Here is a 14,876-nt window from a genome sequence, read left to right as displayed (position 1 = left end):
ATGTCACAAAGTCAGATGACGGCATTCAAAAGAAGAATACTAAAAAGTCCGATGAACTTCTCACGCATTCAAAATTTGATTCAATTTTTGGACCGTAACCTATATTTGCTGCACGACAAGATGGGTGGACTACGGAAGAAGCAGGATGAATTTCAGCCTTCCAGACCATTAAAGCTGATACCAGGGAGAGTCTACAACTTGCGGCCACGTAGGGGTACCGGAAATTCACGAAACTGATACGTCGTTGAACGGTGAACTTTATTGGAGAAACTATAAACACTTAACATGTTAACGTTGTGAATCAATGCACCCCATAATCCAGCTAGCCAGCCGATGTAGCTTCGGGAATGATGAAATCTCCTAATTGCCCAGGAGAATTAAGACGTAGGATGCTTATGGAACAGGAATGTGTTCCTAGAATGAGCTAAAACATCTGGGTGTGCGAACATTGGCTGACTTGGACACTTGGACCAGGACATGTGACGCAAACATGACATCGATTCGTCGTTGTACGGCCTACATGACTAGTGACATCCAACGAACGCGGACGGACCGCCACCAACGGAATTTGATTACGTGCCCCAAGGACGCTATAATATCAATTTAGATTTCGATTCTTAGATCATGATTTATCATAATTATTTTGTTGATTTATACTCCTGTAATTGGACTTGTTATTCTGTTATACAAATTTATATAGATATATATACATATACATATTTAATAAAATTCCGGATGCACCCATCTTTCGGGAACGCTTTGATATCTCCTTGAGATGGGAAGCGGGGTGTGTCCGGTCCTTCAATGTTCAATGTATATATCTGAAGAAATTGTAAATTTTCTTTTCAAGGTATTTCTATGGGATGAAACCGATATTGCTTGTGGCCGATCCTCAGCTGTTGAAGAATATATTCATCAAGGATTTTTCGAAGTTCACGGACCGTGTGGTGAGAAGTAAACCGTCAATACTCTTATCCGTTTCTCCAACCCTGGAGCGTACGCAGGAGAGAACACACCAGTTTTGCGCGCACAATGAGTTTTTTCCAGAGAATGTTTTGTTACTAACGTTCAAAAAGCTTTTCTAGTTAACAAAAATTGACTACGATAGTATACAGGGTGTCTTGTAATTTCAAATTCAGCGTTTATTTTATCAACCATCCGTCGTAGATGAGCGTTTAGTTCATTAAATGCTCAAAATCGCTCAGGAATCACTCACTTTGAGAGTGTGTGTCACAAAATAAAAAAAAAAAACTAAATTTTTAGACGGTCCCCCTCCGCCCTCTAATTTCCATTATAAAAATTGTCCTGTCTCTCTAGAGGCCAACAAATATTCAATGTTGCTGAGATATCTGAATTCAAATTCTAGAGAAAAGTTGGGAAAGAACAGCATAAATGAGGGAAAGAAGAGTCCTTTAGTTGACGCTGTTTTTCCCCGTTTTTTGAGTTCAAATATCTCTGCGAATATTGCAATTAGAAACGCGGGGATTTCTTTTTTTGGCCCCAGGAGAGACCGGGCAACAATTTTTCTTACTCGAAATTAGAGCTCGAGGGAATCTTTAGATTTTTTTATTCCCACTTCTGAAAACTGGTACAAAGTGATTCCTAAACACTTTTTGAGCAGTTTCTAAGATTGAAACCATACCTCTACGACGAACGGTTGATGAGTTAAAGGCCGAATTAGCGCTTACAAGACACTCTATGCAGTCGAATACCGTTATAGCGAAAATATTGTTTTAATGGAAACTTTTATAATCGCCAAGATACGTTTATTTTAGTAACAATGTCAAAATCTGGAAATTCCTTTACAACGAAATTCCATTATAACGGGAATCGACTGAAAAAAGGTATTTACTTTCGATATTTTAATTATTTTACAAAGGTAATTCAAAATATTTTTTTGATTTCTGGTGTTGGAGGTGGCACGGGCTCCCTGCGTACGCCTCTAGTCCTACCCCATCACATCTGATGGGCGTAGGTTACGCAGGTTAATGGTCTCCGAAATTTTTTTTTAAAAATTAAAATTTAAAAGACTTAGGTATAAGACGTGTAAAAACGAAAAAATAAAATCATTACTTCAATCACATTCAATTTTTAAAACATTTTTTTATTGTGAAATTATTTAAATACATTAAAACCCCTCATTTGCGGACACCGGTGGGGCAAGAACAATTAGTCCGTAGATGAGGGGGGCTGATCGTTATTCAGTGGTTTCGAAAAGCATACTTTTATTATGCATGTGGAAATTATTATTTAGCCGTGAAAGAAGGGTGACCGCATTTTAGGGGCTGTCCGTTAAGAGGGGTTTTACTGTATTAATTTATGAGAATGAACATCATTTTTTTTTATCCATTATCTCACACAGGCTTTCAATCCCCTCTATCATTCCTCGGAGAAGAGCGGAAAAAATGAATCTGTACTCATTCTGAAAGGACAAAAATGGAAAGAAATCCGGAGTGTTCTGACACCGTCGTTTTCAACTGCAAAAATGAAACAAGTGAGTTGCCACATCGAGGGCATTAGAGAGAATTATGATATCTAAGTCAATTGATTGTATGTGATTGTGTTGGTTATTGATTTTGATTTTGTTTTCTACGCATAATCCGCAGAAAATACGGAAAATCTATTGTTGTGTGTATACGAGAAATTTTTATCATTCAGAAAATGCATGTCTTCAAAAATTGGATGAAATTTTATGATACGTGTGATGATGCCCGAGTAATATTTTTCTCTCTTATATTTTATGAATAGACTGTTACGCTGATGAATCAATCTACAGATTTGATGATTAGCATTTTGGAAAAGAAGTGCCCGACTGGCGAAGTAGTGGATTTCAGTGACGTATATCAAAGACTCACCATGGACGTTATCTCGAAATCGGCTTTCGGGATATTGCTTGATATTCAGACAAATACCAAGTCATGGGTGTTGAAATCTGCGCAATTATTGTTCAACACGCCTTACAGACATCCTCTGATATTTCTCGGCAGTATGGTGAACATTTTCCAAATATTTGCTTATTTTATATTTTCTGGAGGGGTGCAATCATTGGTGCGCGCTCATACTAAATGTTTACTAGCGAAATACATTTCCATTATCAAAATAATTAAATTCAGGTGAAACTTTTTCTTGTAAACTATAGACCGATTTCAGCACTGCCGGTTTTTTTTTTTTTAAATAATCGAAATTAGTTTGTAAATAAAATATATTTATTACTTGAAATATGTGGACTTCCTCGCCGAGAATCATCAATGCCGTGTTCAAACAGGGAAAAACATTCAAATGGCGATCACACCGAAGTTTGTGACTCGTAGATCAGTGATTCAACAGCAATAATTATTTTCTATAAAATTTTAATTGATTTGAAAAGAAGCTTCGATAATGTAGATTTGACTCCACTATTACATAAACTGAGGAAAATTGGTGGGCGTTTGCGGGGTTTAAGATGTATTGTGTGCTATGGACATAAATAAAGTAATTTAATGTTACCTAAGCAAACATATGTTTATATAAAGCACACCGAGGGAAATGGAAACTCTTGGGAATATAAAGTGGAACCCAATAGGATTTTTAAAGTTCAGTAGCTTCTGGAAACACACACACTCTCTCTCTCTCGCTTGGCGATGTTTTTTTGTACTTACTAGGGTGACCATACGTCCCGTATTTCCCGGGACAGTCCCGGTATTTTCTCTTTTTTTGGCCGTCCCGACTTTTTGGCAAAAGTGTCCCGGTTTTTCCCGTATTTCACACGGCGCCTACTTGAATTTTTATTCTTTATTGAAGTCGAAGATTGAAATTATTTTTCAACTCATAAATTATTTTATGATACATCTATGTATGAGAATACTAATCTCCCACATTTGCCTTGGTTTGGTAAGCTTTTTTTTTTTCGTGGAATACATTTTAATCCACTTCAATTTGCAGTAATGCATCATTTCCCGCCATTGTGATTTATCCGTAATTTCAACAATATTTGGCAACTTTGTTTGGTTTTGGCGTCAGTTTTGGCGATAATTGGCGATGTCCCGTATTTTCCCGTATTTGGAATCATAATGTCCCGTATTTCTTCCGAGGAAATATGGTCAGCCTAGTACTTACCCTATTTTTCAGTAAAAATGTGCTTGGCGCGATAGCTGCTATCACAAGGTTAAAGGAGACTTCATACGAAGAGGATAGAACAAGATTACTAACCTATCTCTTGTGCACTTTCCATTTCAACTATTTCTGAGAGTTCGAATTGATCTAACACCGATATTTTGGTGTCAAGTTCTTACTTCTTTATCATTTGATCTGCCATTTTAATATATTTGTGATATTTCTTCACGGAAAGTAGGAATTAAAAAGGCTACATTTTTTCCCTCCTTTTTCTCCCTGTGTTGGGCCAAGTGGAAGCAATGAATACACGGGAACCTCGTGCCAACTTGCATTGACTTTATCAACTGTGGTATGAAACTATAGAAAAGGATAAAGCTCCTCCTAAGTCAGCATTATCTGCTTTTATAGAAATAAAACATGAGTGCCAAACAAGAAATAGAGGAAAAACGAAATCCCATACATATAATGTTAAAAACCATGCCATAAGCTAAAGTTGGTGACTGGGTTCTTTTCAACCTCACAAAATAAAAGTCAGTAAAGATGCATGTTGGGCCTCTCAATGGCCCAACATACAAGGCATGATTAGAAGTGATGAAGTTCTGTCATTTTCTTCACCTCTAAAGTTTGATAGTCTGAGAACATTCACATTTCTCTTCTTATTTGTTTCGTATAACGGCGGTTAATAATTACAGGAGAAGAAGGGGGTATAATTACATTTTCTGAGTTTTCTACATACCTGTCGCGGCGCTGTCGGCAAGAGTACTTTCCATATCGAATACTTCTGGACAATTGGATATAACTTTCTGAAATTACTGTTCGAGTTCGGCCTCGTACGTTTATAACAAACGATGAATATCTCTCTGAAACCCGGATTTAATTTTAGTTTCGTATGGTTAGTGATTAATTTCTCTATTTCGTCGGACTATTGCCGTCTTCATTCTTTCGCTATGGCAAATCCGCAAACAACTGTCAATCAGACTGAACTTTCTTTTCCGGGAGCCGAAGTCTCACGTGTTTCATTCCGTGCACCTCCAATTTGCACATTGATTAATGGTTCCTTCAAGTGGAATCCCAGTTTATCGCGTCCGGGTCAACATTGCAGTCGTATCACTGGCGTAGAAAGTTATGTACTGGCACTTAAATTGAAGCAGTGACTTATCCATAGCTGACTAAACTTTGACTCCACAAAAATTACTTAAATTCCAGAGAAGGCTTTCGTTTCTTGCAGAGTCAAGCTGTTATTTTCCGTGTGTCCGTGTACACTCGTTTCTTTTTGCATATGTGATGTACCATGTGTTTCGCCAAATGGATTAACTTTATATTAACCCGTTCTCTGGAATTTAAGTAATTATTGTGGAATCGAAATTGAATTATCTATGGATAAGTCACTGCTTCAATTTAAGTGCGGTACACAACTTTCTACGCCAGTGATATGACCATAATGGTGACTATATACCGAAGTTGTTTATTAAAATTGTAATTTTTCTCCATATTATAGATATTATTAGCTTTGCATACCAAATAATAAAATGTTTAGACATGGTTCAAATGAATTTTTTCTTTTCGGATTTCACTTCTTTCATTTACGAATCATTCATGGTTTGTGAATGATTTTGAAGCACAACCAGCCATATGTTCCACTTGCCTCGGTCATACGGGCAATGACCCTTCACCAACTAAAAGTTAAATTTATTTTGAAAAAGGCACGCTGTGGAAAATTATGTAGATGAAAATATTATCCCTGAAAAACCATGATTGAAAAAATCTGCTTCAATATTTTCACAAAGTTTCGTCGATTTCTCCTTGGTGATAGGTTGAATTCACAATAATCAAAAAAGGGGGTTCCACTTTTCACTTCAGTGTACCTCAATGCTAATTTCCATGACGAAAAGTCTTGTTTCACTTAATCTTTAATAGCAACTGTAACGCCTCGGATATATTTAATTTTATCCATTCCACGCTAAAAACAAGTAAATACAGTAAAACCTCTCTTCGGACACTGGTGGGGCTTGTGCTGTATAATATATGTATGTGATTGCGCTGTTTGCAATGAAAATGAAAAATTAAAAAAAATAAAATTTTGCACAGTCAAAACTGTAATAATTGAATTCAAAGGAGTTTCATCACACTTGATACTGTGCCATGCTTTAACATCTTTTGTGTAAATTGTAAAAAAAATTATACAAATACAACACCACAACAGGCAAAATGCCTAGCGAGGTGGCTGAGAAATAGATGCCCATAACAAATATGGATGAAATTAACACACGTTCGTGAAAAACTTAATTATGAGTAACTAGAAATATTTTTATTTTCAATTCACAATTGCCGCCTGGCAGTCGAGTGGTTAGGAACTAGCTTCTCACTGTGCAGGTCTGGGTTCGAATCCCAGTTCGGGCATGGATGTTTACTAACACTAACAAATTCCCTGGACGGATCATGCTGATCCCTTGGGAATACGTGATCCTCACGTATTATTAATCAATTTTTGTCTTTGTTTTGTTTTTTCTAGTGTCCTTTCCATGGTTGAGGAAATTATCATTTCATTTGAGGCTATTGGTTTTATGGCTGATGAATAAAGGATCATCACCGGGAGGAAGATTGCAGAAAGGTTTGCATAAAGTTGTAGAGAATAGAAAGAAGAATCCAACGGTACGTGTGTAACAGTTCTTTCTGTTTTTAGCAATGAAATTTTGAACAGAAGGAAACAAACATAGTCGTAAAAATTAATTTCAAAAATTGTGAAAACACAAATACATTTTTGTGTTATACTCTTCGAATGTCTGAAACTGTTTTATTTTGAAACAGAAAACAAAAATCACAAATTCTCGGCCACTGGAATATATGATAAGGGAATGAAATATTTTTCATGTCCGAAATTTCGTGTTTGGACATGTACATACTAGCGCGTTTCACGTATACCTACTTTACCGCATACCAACTGTGGTCATAGCGCCATACGGCGATTTCCAACCAGTGGAGTTGAGTGGGAAATGAACGTGCCATCTATTGGCGGTCGCCCCAGGATAGGTAGGTAAAGAACTTGTTTCGGATGTTCTTGCCCTTCAGACCAACCGTGACCCCAGCTCTGTTCCCCTAAGGGATATTCTTGACCGGATTCGAACCTGTGGACCCTAACGGTAACTTTCGTAGTGGAAGACGAGCATCTTATCACTGCGCCACTCAGGCGATTGTGCGCGCACCTACTGATTATTTCACTCGAAATGAGAGACCAAAAAGAATGAGGTAATGGTTGATTCTAGAATAAAAGTAAAATACCGTCGGATCCGCTTATAATGAAGTCGGAAAAGAAAGCGAAACTACTCGTTATACGCATACTCCGTAATATCCATACGGGATTGAAAAAAATGACGCGTTTAAAGCAAAATAAAACATTTTACAAGCACGATACCCATTTTTCAGTATATTCTGATCATTCTTAACATGAAAATAGATTAAAATAACATTTTTATTTTAATAAAGATGAAAATTTTTAATTAAAATCTAACGTAATTCAATTCATAAACAAAAATTATGTGCCTCCAATCACTGTTTTTCTTTCTTGATATTTTTGTGGACTTTGAACGTTTTGCATTTAATTCATTTTTGCCAAATAAGCATGCAAAAAATGTCTAAGAGAGAGAGTGTAATGTCTTTTCTATTAATAAGAGCAAAGAGATCGAAACACTTTTTTCGATTAGTTTTTTTGAACCATTTAAAGACAAAATGAACTCAGAGTGATCCCGAAGTTATTTTACATCATTTCCTTTATTAGTTTTTGGCTTTTAACCAACTACGTGTTGCTACGATTTTTGAACCAACTAATAGCGTTGTGCACTTGGACATTCTCAAAATTAATTTCCATACGTTGAAACCACCAAAACCAACGTATGAATCTATCTTGAGAATGGCAAATGTGCACTGAAAGTGGTTTTGAGGTTAGATTCTTGGAAACAGATAACCTCAATACTATCTTGCTAATGAGATTTCCTGCAACAAAAATAAGATTTAACAGAGAAAAATAATGAAGAATGCAAAATAGGATTTTACAGTACCCAAAACAGCCTTATTAGAATGCCTTCCAAGGAAAGAAAGGATACATTGCATAGAGAAAGGTAAGTTTAGAAGATTATTATAAAAGAATTCGTGAGACAAAATTAAATTCCATGTTTGAAAATCCGCCGAAAATTCGTTATATGTGTACTTTGCTGAAATTGGTGTTCGTATAAACAACCGAAATAGCATAAATAACCAATATGAACTTCACGGAAAGCTGAAAAATTTCGTTATATGTAAATATTCGTAATATCTGTGTTCACTATAAGCGAATCCGACTGTATATAAAACAGGTCTGATGCTTTTGCCGTATAGTTAAATCCAGTCAGATTCTTGATTCCATCGGAGAACATTTTCTATGGTTTTTGTCTTCTAGAGATATGTGCCCAATCCTTTTAGTCTGTAAACGTTTTACTCTCGCCATGACATCGTACACCACTGTTTCTTTTTTATCCAAGTGGTTCGTTTTCAATCCGCGCTTGTCGGTGTTGTATGAAAAGGAAGGTAAAGTAAATTATGTACCCGTCTCAAAGTTTGTAGTTTATGATTTTTGCTTAGTTTTTTAAAAACACGCAAATGTGAATGCGCACTGGGATTATATTCGAAATGCAAGAATTTGATTCATATGTTTTCAGGTTTTAAAGTGATTTATTATACTTTTATGTATTTCTTTTAGCCAGGAAATCGGGATCTTCTGCAATTGATGATCGAGACAAAGGTGAAGATCAATAACACTGACGTCGACGTGAGTCGCTTGGAAATAAAAAGTGACGAAGATTACAAGGAGTCGGCAGGTGATTGACTCTTGGATTAATTGCATTCACTCGACGCACAATATAACAATGATATAAATCAGTTTTTCCCAAAGGGGGCGATAGAAAGGTCTCGGGGAAGTGGTAGAAACTTTGGGTTTAGCGCAGGATCCTATGAGGTTGATTGAGTTGAGAGCAAAAGATTTTTGAAGGAAGGGGACGATGGAACCAAAAATTTGGAAACTTGGATGTAAATGATGGGGATTTCTATAGTGTACGTAATGTGTGTGTGTCTGAAACGCCATACCTGTTTTGTGAAATTAAGCTATTTTCAAAACGTAGGACGAAGCAAATTATTAAAAAATGCTTACTCTTTGTTAAATTTAATTACTTTGAGCCTATGTAATGCATAGAAAAATACAGGGTTTTTTTGCAAATGAATGACGTGACTTCAAAAATGTATTTTTTTAAAACTATTACACATAGGCCTGATATAAACTGCGATACATAAAAATAAAGAAAAACGTTCAAAGGTTTTTTTTACAGCATCACTCAATAGATGGCAACACTTAGAAGAATGCATCTACACTCAATAGAAAGTTTTTGTGTATTAGAATATGCAGGGGGGGTTTCTTTCGCTACTTAAAAAGGAAACAAGCATGGTTCAGCCAATTTCAGTCTTTGCGTTCAACGGAAGTGTTGCCATCTATTGACAGATATGGAAAAAACTGAATGTTTTTCTTTATTTGTGTGCATCAGATTCTATTCAGCCTAATCGTTTTGAAAATATAAATATTTAAAATCGTGTCATTCATTTGTGCAAACCCTGTAATTGGCTGTCACAGAAGAAACATGAACTCCAGCGAACAAATGAGAGCTCGAGAGATGTAAATGATGGCGATTTCTATAGTGTACGTAACGTGTGTGTCTGAATCGCCATACCCCTATTACACATAGGCCTGATATAAACTGCGATACATAAAAATAATTTTTGTTGAAAAGATCGTTTTTAGAGGTGCATATTAATCAGAAATGTCTTTCGTTTCATATATAATCTATGAGTTGATTTATTATCTTTTCTCTGTCTGCGTCTCTATGAATTTTTAGAGACCTTTAGTATTTAAAATTAATTCGCAGTAAGTGCACGAAATATTTTCTTTAGAAACTCAGTGTAATGATTTTTCTCCTTCCATTAGATGTCCAATCTAAAGCTACTAGAAACATGGAAAACGAAGAAATAGTAGCAAACGCATTTACAGTATTTCTTGCTGGGTAAGTCATATATACACAGATACACAGATTATACACAATATACACAGATTGCAAAATTACGTTTGAAAAGTTTTCTAGAGCTCTCTCTAAGTGCAAATTATTTTCACACTATCTATTCTTCTTTGATCTGGTCATACAATTTCTGTAAAAGCTAGATTATCTCGGAAATGACAAGAAATTTCTTTTCATTTCAAAGACTGTACCTCCTTGCGTATGAACTCTCGTACACGTCAGGGCACAGTTTTCCCCTTATTGTATTTTATATTTGTGTTAATGATCTTCCTGAAGTTATGACACGTATGCACTTTTCGGAACAGTTTGCTTTATTTTTCTGAATATTAACCATAAGATCGATAAATAATTCTTCCAATGTGTAAGGAATTTTTTGGATTGGAAGGTTTATTCTGTCCTAGACTGGTGTTGATCTCACTAACAGCCCCAATGTACGTCAGAGAAAGTAATTGTGAGAGTTACCTATATTATCTAAAATTTTCCAACTTAATAACGCAGCAAGTTCAGAGGTTTTCATTTAATATATGCACTTCGGTGCTACACAATTTCTGTGGATTTCAACTTTTATGCGAGCCACAATTTTTTAAAAATGCCCCTGGATATTACTCTTCATTCACTGAAACCTAAGAGACGTTCCACTTGTGTAATAACTTGAATAAATACAGTACAGATCCCAGCATACTCTGAACAACAAAAATTAATTATTTTTGTTGTTCAGTGCTGTTAGTGAAATTTTCTTCCAGCATGTTATAGGGAAACAAAATTGAGTTCGGATGAACAACGATACATTTGTCTCTTAAAACACTATATATGTATTTACTTCATACATTTCATCACAGCAGTAGACTTTTACAATGGTGATAATATATTGCCAAGAAAACATAAATATTTATTCACTGCTGAAAAACATTTTCATCCAAATGAGTGTATATGTTTCTGTTTAAGATATGTGAGGCCGTTCTATCCGTATTTTACAAATCTGTCCAAAAACAAAAATCGAAAACATTTGTACTAAAATACATCCATGTATGAGGTTGGATCGCTAACCCCCTTTAACGAATTGGTACATGTTTGAATGGGCGTGTCGGTGTTGTGAACCTAACGTGAGGCTTGTTCCTAAGTAATGCTTTTTATAGTGCTGCCATCTGACACCTATTTTTCGAAAGACTGCGTGCTAACTATGAGAGTGAAGTGAAATGATTGAAGGTTTTACGTCTGTGTGGAGACACTTTTTAACGGGGAGATCGGCTCGCATTCGTGCCTCGAAGTTGAGGTGTTCCAACACTGTCCACCAAAACTTCGCCAACATGAGGAGCAGCCATACTTGGCGGTGCGTCGTCATGCTGCAATCAATGCCAAACGGCGCGGTCTGCTGTCCTCTTGAGTGGTTTTTCTGCACGACAAGGTGTGGCCACACACGGCTACTCTTGCATACGGCTACTCTTACGTAGTCGAAATTTCGGTGGGCCATGTTGGATGATTCCACTGTATAGGCCGGATTTATCACCATGTAACTTTTGAATTTTTGGCCCACTGAAAAAGCATTTAAGGTTCGCCGTTTTCACATGGACAATGTTCTAAACTGGTTCCGATCTGAGCAATAGGACTTCTACGAGCAGGGTGTTCACCACTGGATGAAACAATGGGACTAGTGCTTGTGTAGCTTTGGAGATTTCCGCGTTTTCATTTGATCCACCTTTACAAGATGCAATACTTCATTATTTAATCACATCAGAACAAGCATAAAAATACCATAAATTACCGGGTTCCAAAAAAAACCAAAAGAATTGAATCACAAGTTATAGGACATTTCATTCTAAAGGAAAACGAAAAATTGGATTATCGAAATGAGGAGAAAATTTTTAAAAAAATTCGACGCAAAATTGGTTCCTGACGCTCGAAAGAAATTTTTTATCACAATTCTTAGAGGACAAAGCATGGTTTTAAAATTTTGTCATCCTACGGAATTATCGGCAGAGTTCCAGCAAATCATTGTGAGATTATAAATTTTGTCCCGCGATCTATTAGAAAACTATGGTATCTAATAATACGGTTTCTCAGGCACGCAAATGCGAGTTAGTTTCCACAGAGAGCAGACCTTTCTACACGATATTCACATAGTATGAAAATTTGGGTATTTGCCATGTCCACTTCAAAATGCAGAATACAGGAAGATGCACCGGTAGTGCACGAAATGAATATAAACACACACACCCTGTTCCTGCATGTTAAAATTCATCAGAAATTTCGGAGAAATGTTTGCGAGTTGCATGCATGGTTAAGTAGTAGCAGTATTGCTGTTTGAAGAGAATGTGTTCTTGTTTTCAAGAATACATTCAGCCACCGCGTTGGGCATTTTGCTTGTTTTGGCGTTGTATTTATATTTGTTTCCAGAACGTTAATGTGGTCTTTATGGACCACCTTGTACATACATATTGAATTTATATAAATATAATGAGAGATTCTGTATTGAAGATGCCACTTAATTTTCTTCAACAGGTATGAAACTACGAGCACGGCTTTGAGTTTTGCGTCGTATTTACTCGCTAAACACCCAGATATACAAAACAGACTTTATGAAGAGATCAATGAGCTCATCAAAAAGGTAACTGCTATTCCTAAATTTCTTTGATTATTTTCTTTTTCAAGTTTCGTAACTTTGCAAATATGAAACTATCAATCACAAAAAAATACGTTTTTTTTTACAATAAAACTGATGAAAAAACAACTGAAAATATTACGATTTGTTTAGTCAGTCTATAAAGTTGCAGCTATTTTATATTAATAGTATACATTCAACATCAATCGGAAATTCGCCATGGTTAACTTTCCTCTTTGTAATTTCTATATATTCTGTTGTATGTTTCTACTTTTAGGGTGAAAAAATAGAATATGATTCAATAAGCAAGCTGCCATATCTGGATAAAGTTTTCAACGAATCTTTGAGGATTTATCCACCAGTTTATCTGTAAGTAGCTGTTTCAAATTTACGCTGCACCAGCTTTGAGAGTGAAAATACAGTGTGTAAGAGAATAAAAAAATTTAAATTTTTGTTTGGTCCTCTCCTTGTCCTTCAACTTCCAATCGATGTCCAGAAATACGGGGGTATGGAGGGGGAGGGCAATACCCACAGCATCAAAAGGAGAACCTACTAATCTAATGTATATGCGTATATATGAATTGGCATCATCATCATAGTCCCTCCCCCCAGACTTTCATGTCTATCCCCACCTATGTTTCAATCAGAACGTTTTTGTCCTATATATCCGCTGAGGCCAACAGGAAAAATTCCATGTTTCTATGTGCAATATTCGCTAAAATATTTCAATTAAAAAAAATCGGAGGATAGTTATGAAAGAACAGCCAAAAACTACCAGAAAACGCTGCTTTCCCAACTTTTCTACGGTATTTGAATTCGAATATCTCGGCGAATATTGCACTTAAATAAATTCAATTTCTTTTGTTGCCCTCGAGAGATATTGCAACTAATTTCTAATTGGAAGTTATAGGATAAGGGACCGTATATAAATTTATATTTTTAATTTTGTTTCATACTTTCTTTTTTCTTTCGTTCGAACGTAGCACAAGTCAGGTATATCACCACGTAAAATTTGCTATCTGGTGAGTTCCGCCGAAAGTGTAAGTGTGTTGTTACCTAACAGTCTGAGTGTGCGTATCTAGAGTTGTGCCCGATTTTTCAGTGCTGCCTTCTATATGTAAGGAGTGTAGTGTAATAATGAAATATTTGTAGCGCTTGTAGGCCTGTTGCTCTCTGTGACGAGACAAAGGTGCATTAAATGTCCACATATATTGTACCTTTCTACTATATACATGTGTAAGACTGAAAGAGAACATATAGAGTGAGGGTGAGAAAGTACTATAAAAAAAACTCTCATTCGTTTTTCTAATGTGTGTGGTTAATTTAGGACGAGGTTACCATATTTATCGCCGATTCGTTAAATAAAGATAGTTCTCAAGTTTATCCAAAGTTTTCGCCAAATGCTTGAACTTGAATTTTTCAAATCATGTGCGGTTCCACTTCCAGCCAATTTCCACTTACCTCAGTTTACCTTATATGCATCTCGCATATTTGTGATGTGGAACGTTTTTTCTCCGTAATTTTATATTGAGTTATTTTAAATTTATCTTCAACCTATTCCTCCATTTATTTATTTAAGACTTCGTACTAGGGGCGACCGTGAAGAGAAGGGGAAATTTTCCCTTCCAAAATGAAAAAGATGGTACAACCCAGAGTCCGACATTTATCATTATCAACTATAGATCTCAATAAACACTAGACACAAAGAGTCAAGTCCACATTGAAGAAATTTAATCCAGACATTTTAATAACAGAAAAACATTATTCAGAGAATTAAATGGGGATTCCCGTGATAAAATTAACATCAATTATGGGGTAGAACACCCCCATCACCTTTGTCGACATGAAAAATTTGGGGCGTGAGCGGTTAAATATGTTAAGGGGAAAAGGCCTCGATTTGAAATCAATTATATCGCGAGAGAGACCTTAAGATAACAGGGGAGGTGTTTCGGGGAAGGATAGAAAAAGGATCTGTAAATGGGCCCCAGGAGGATAGATCATAGGATCTACTTACGTTTACGACAATGCCAGTCTCTGGAATCCGGGAGAATGCACTACACTGACGAACGGTTCTCCGGACGAAGAGATGTGGG

The 14,876-nt window shown here is 36.2% G+C and overlaps 1 protein-coding gene across 1 annotated transcript in view; it reads left to right on the top strand.

Moving 5' to 3' along the window:
- The window catches only part of LOC149065311 (cytochrome P450 3A8-like), a 35,246-nt gene that overhangs the window by 14,069 nt on the left and 6,301 nt on the right, over nucleotides 1-14,876 (top strand). Inside the window, exons 4-11 of the mRNA XM_089254247.1 lie at nucleotides 851-947; nucleotides 2,363-2,494; nucleotides 2,749-2,986; nucleotides 6,605-6,744; nucleotides 8,825-8,942; nucleotides 10,097-10,172; nucleotides 12,684-12,789; nucleotides 13,061-13,152. Of these exons, the coding sequence (XP_089110373.1) occupies nucleotides 851-947; nucleotides 2,363-2,494; nucleotides 2,749-2,986; nucleotides 6,605-6,744; nucleotides 8,825-8,942; nucleotides 10,097-10,172; nucleotides 12,684-12,789; nucleotides 13,061-13,152 (999 nt within the window). The remainder of the gene's footprint in view (nucleotides 1-850; nucleotides 948-2,362; nucleotides 2,495-2,748; nucleotides 2,987-6,604; nucleotides 6,745-8,824; nucleotides 8,943-10,096; nucleotides 10,173-12,683; nucleotides 12,790-13,060; nucleotides 13,153-14,876) is intronic.

This window comes from Pholcus phalangioides, unplaced genomic scaffold (genome assembly GCF_987345545.1).
Source record: "Pholcus phalangioides strain wild (caught in Gottingen) unplaced genomic scaffold, Ppha-v1.0 ptg000040l_1, whole genome shotgun sequence".
Lineage (NCBI taxonomy): Eukaryota > Metazoa > Arthropoda > Arachnida > Araneae > Pholcidae > Pholcus > Pholcus phalangioides.
This window is presented reverse-complemented; position numbering and strand designations above follow the sequence as displayed.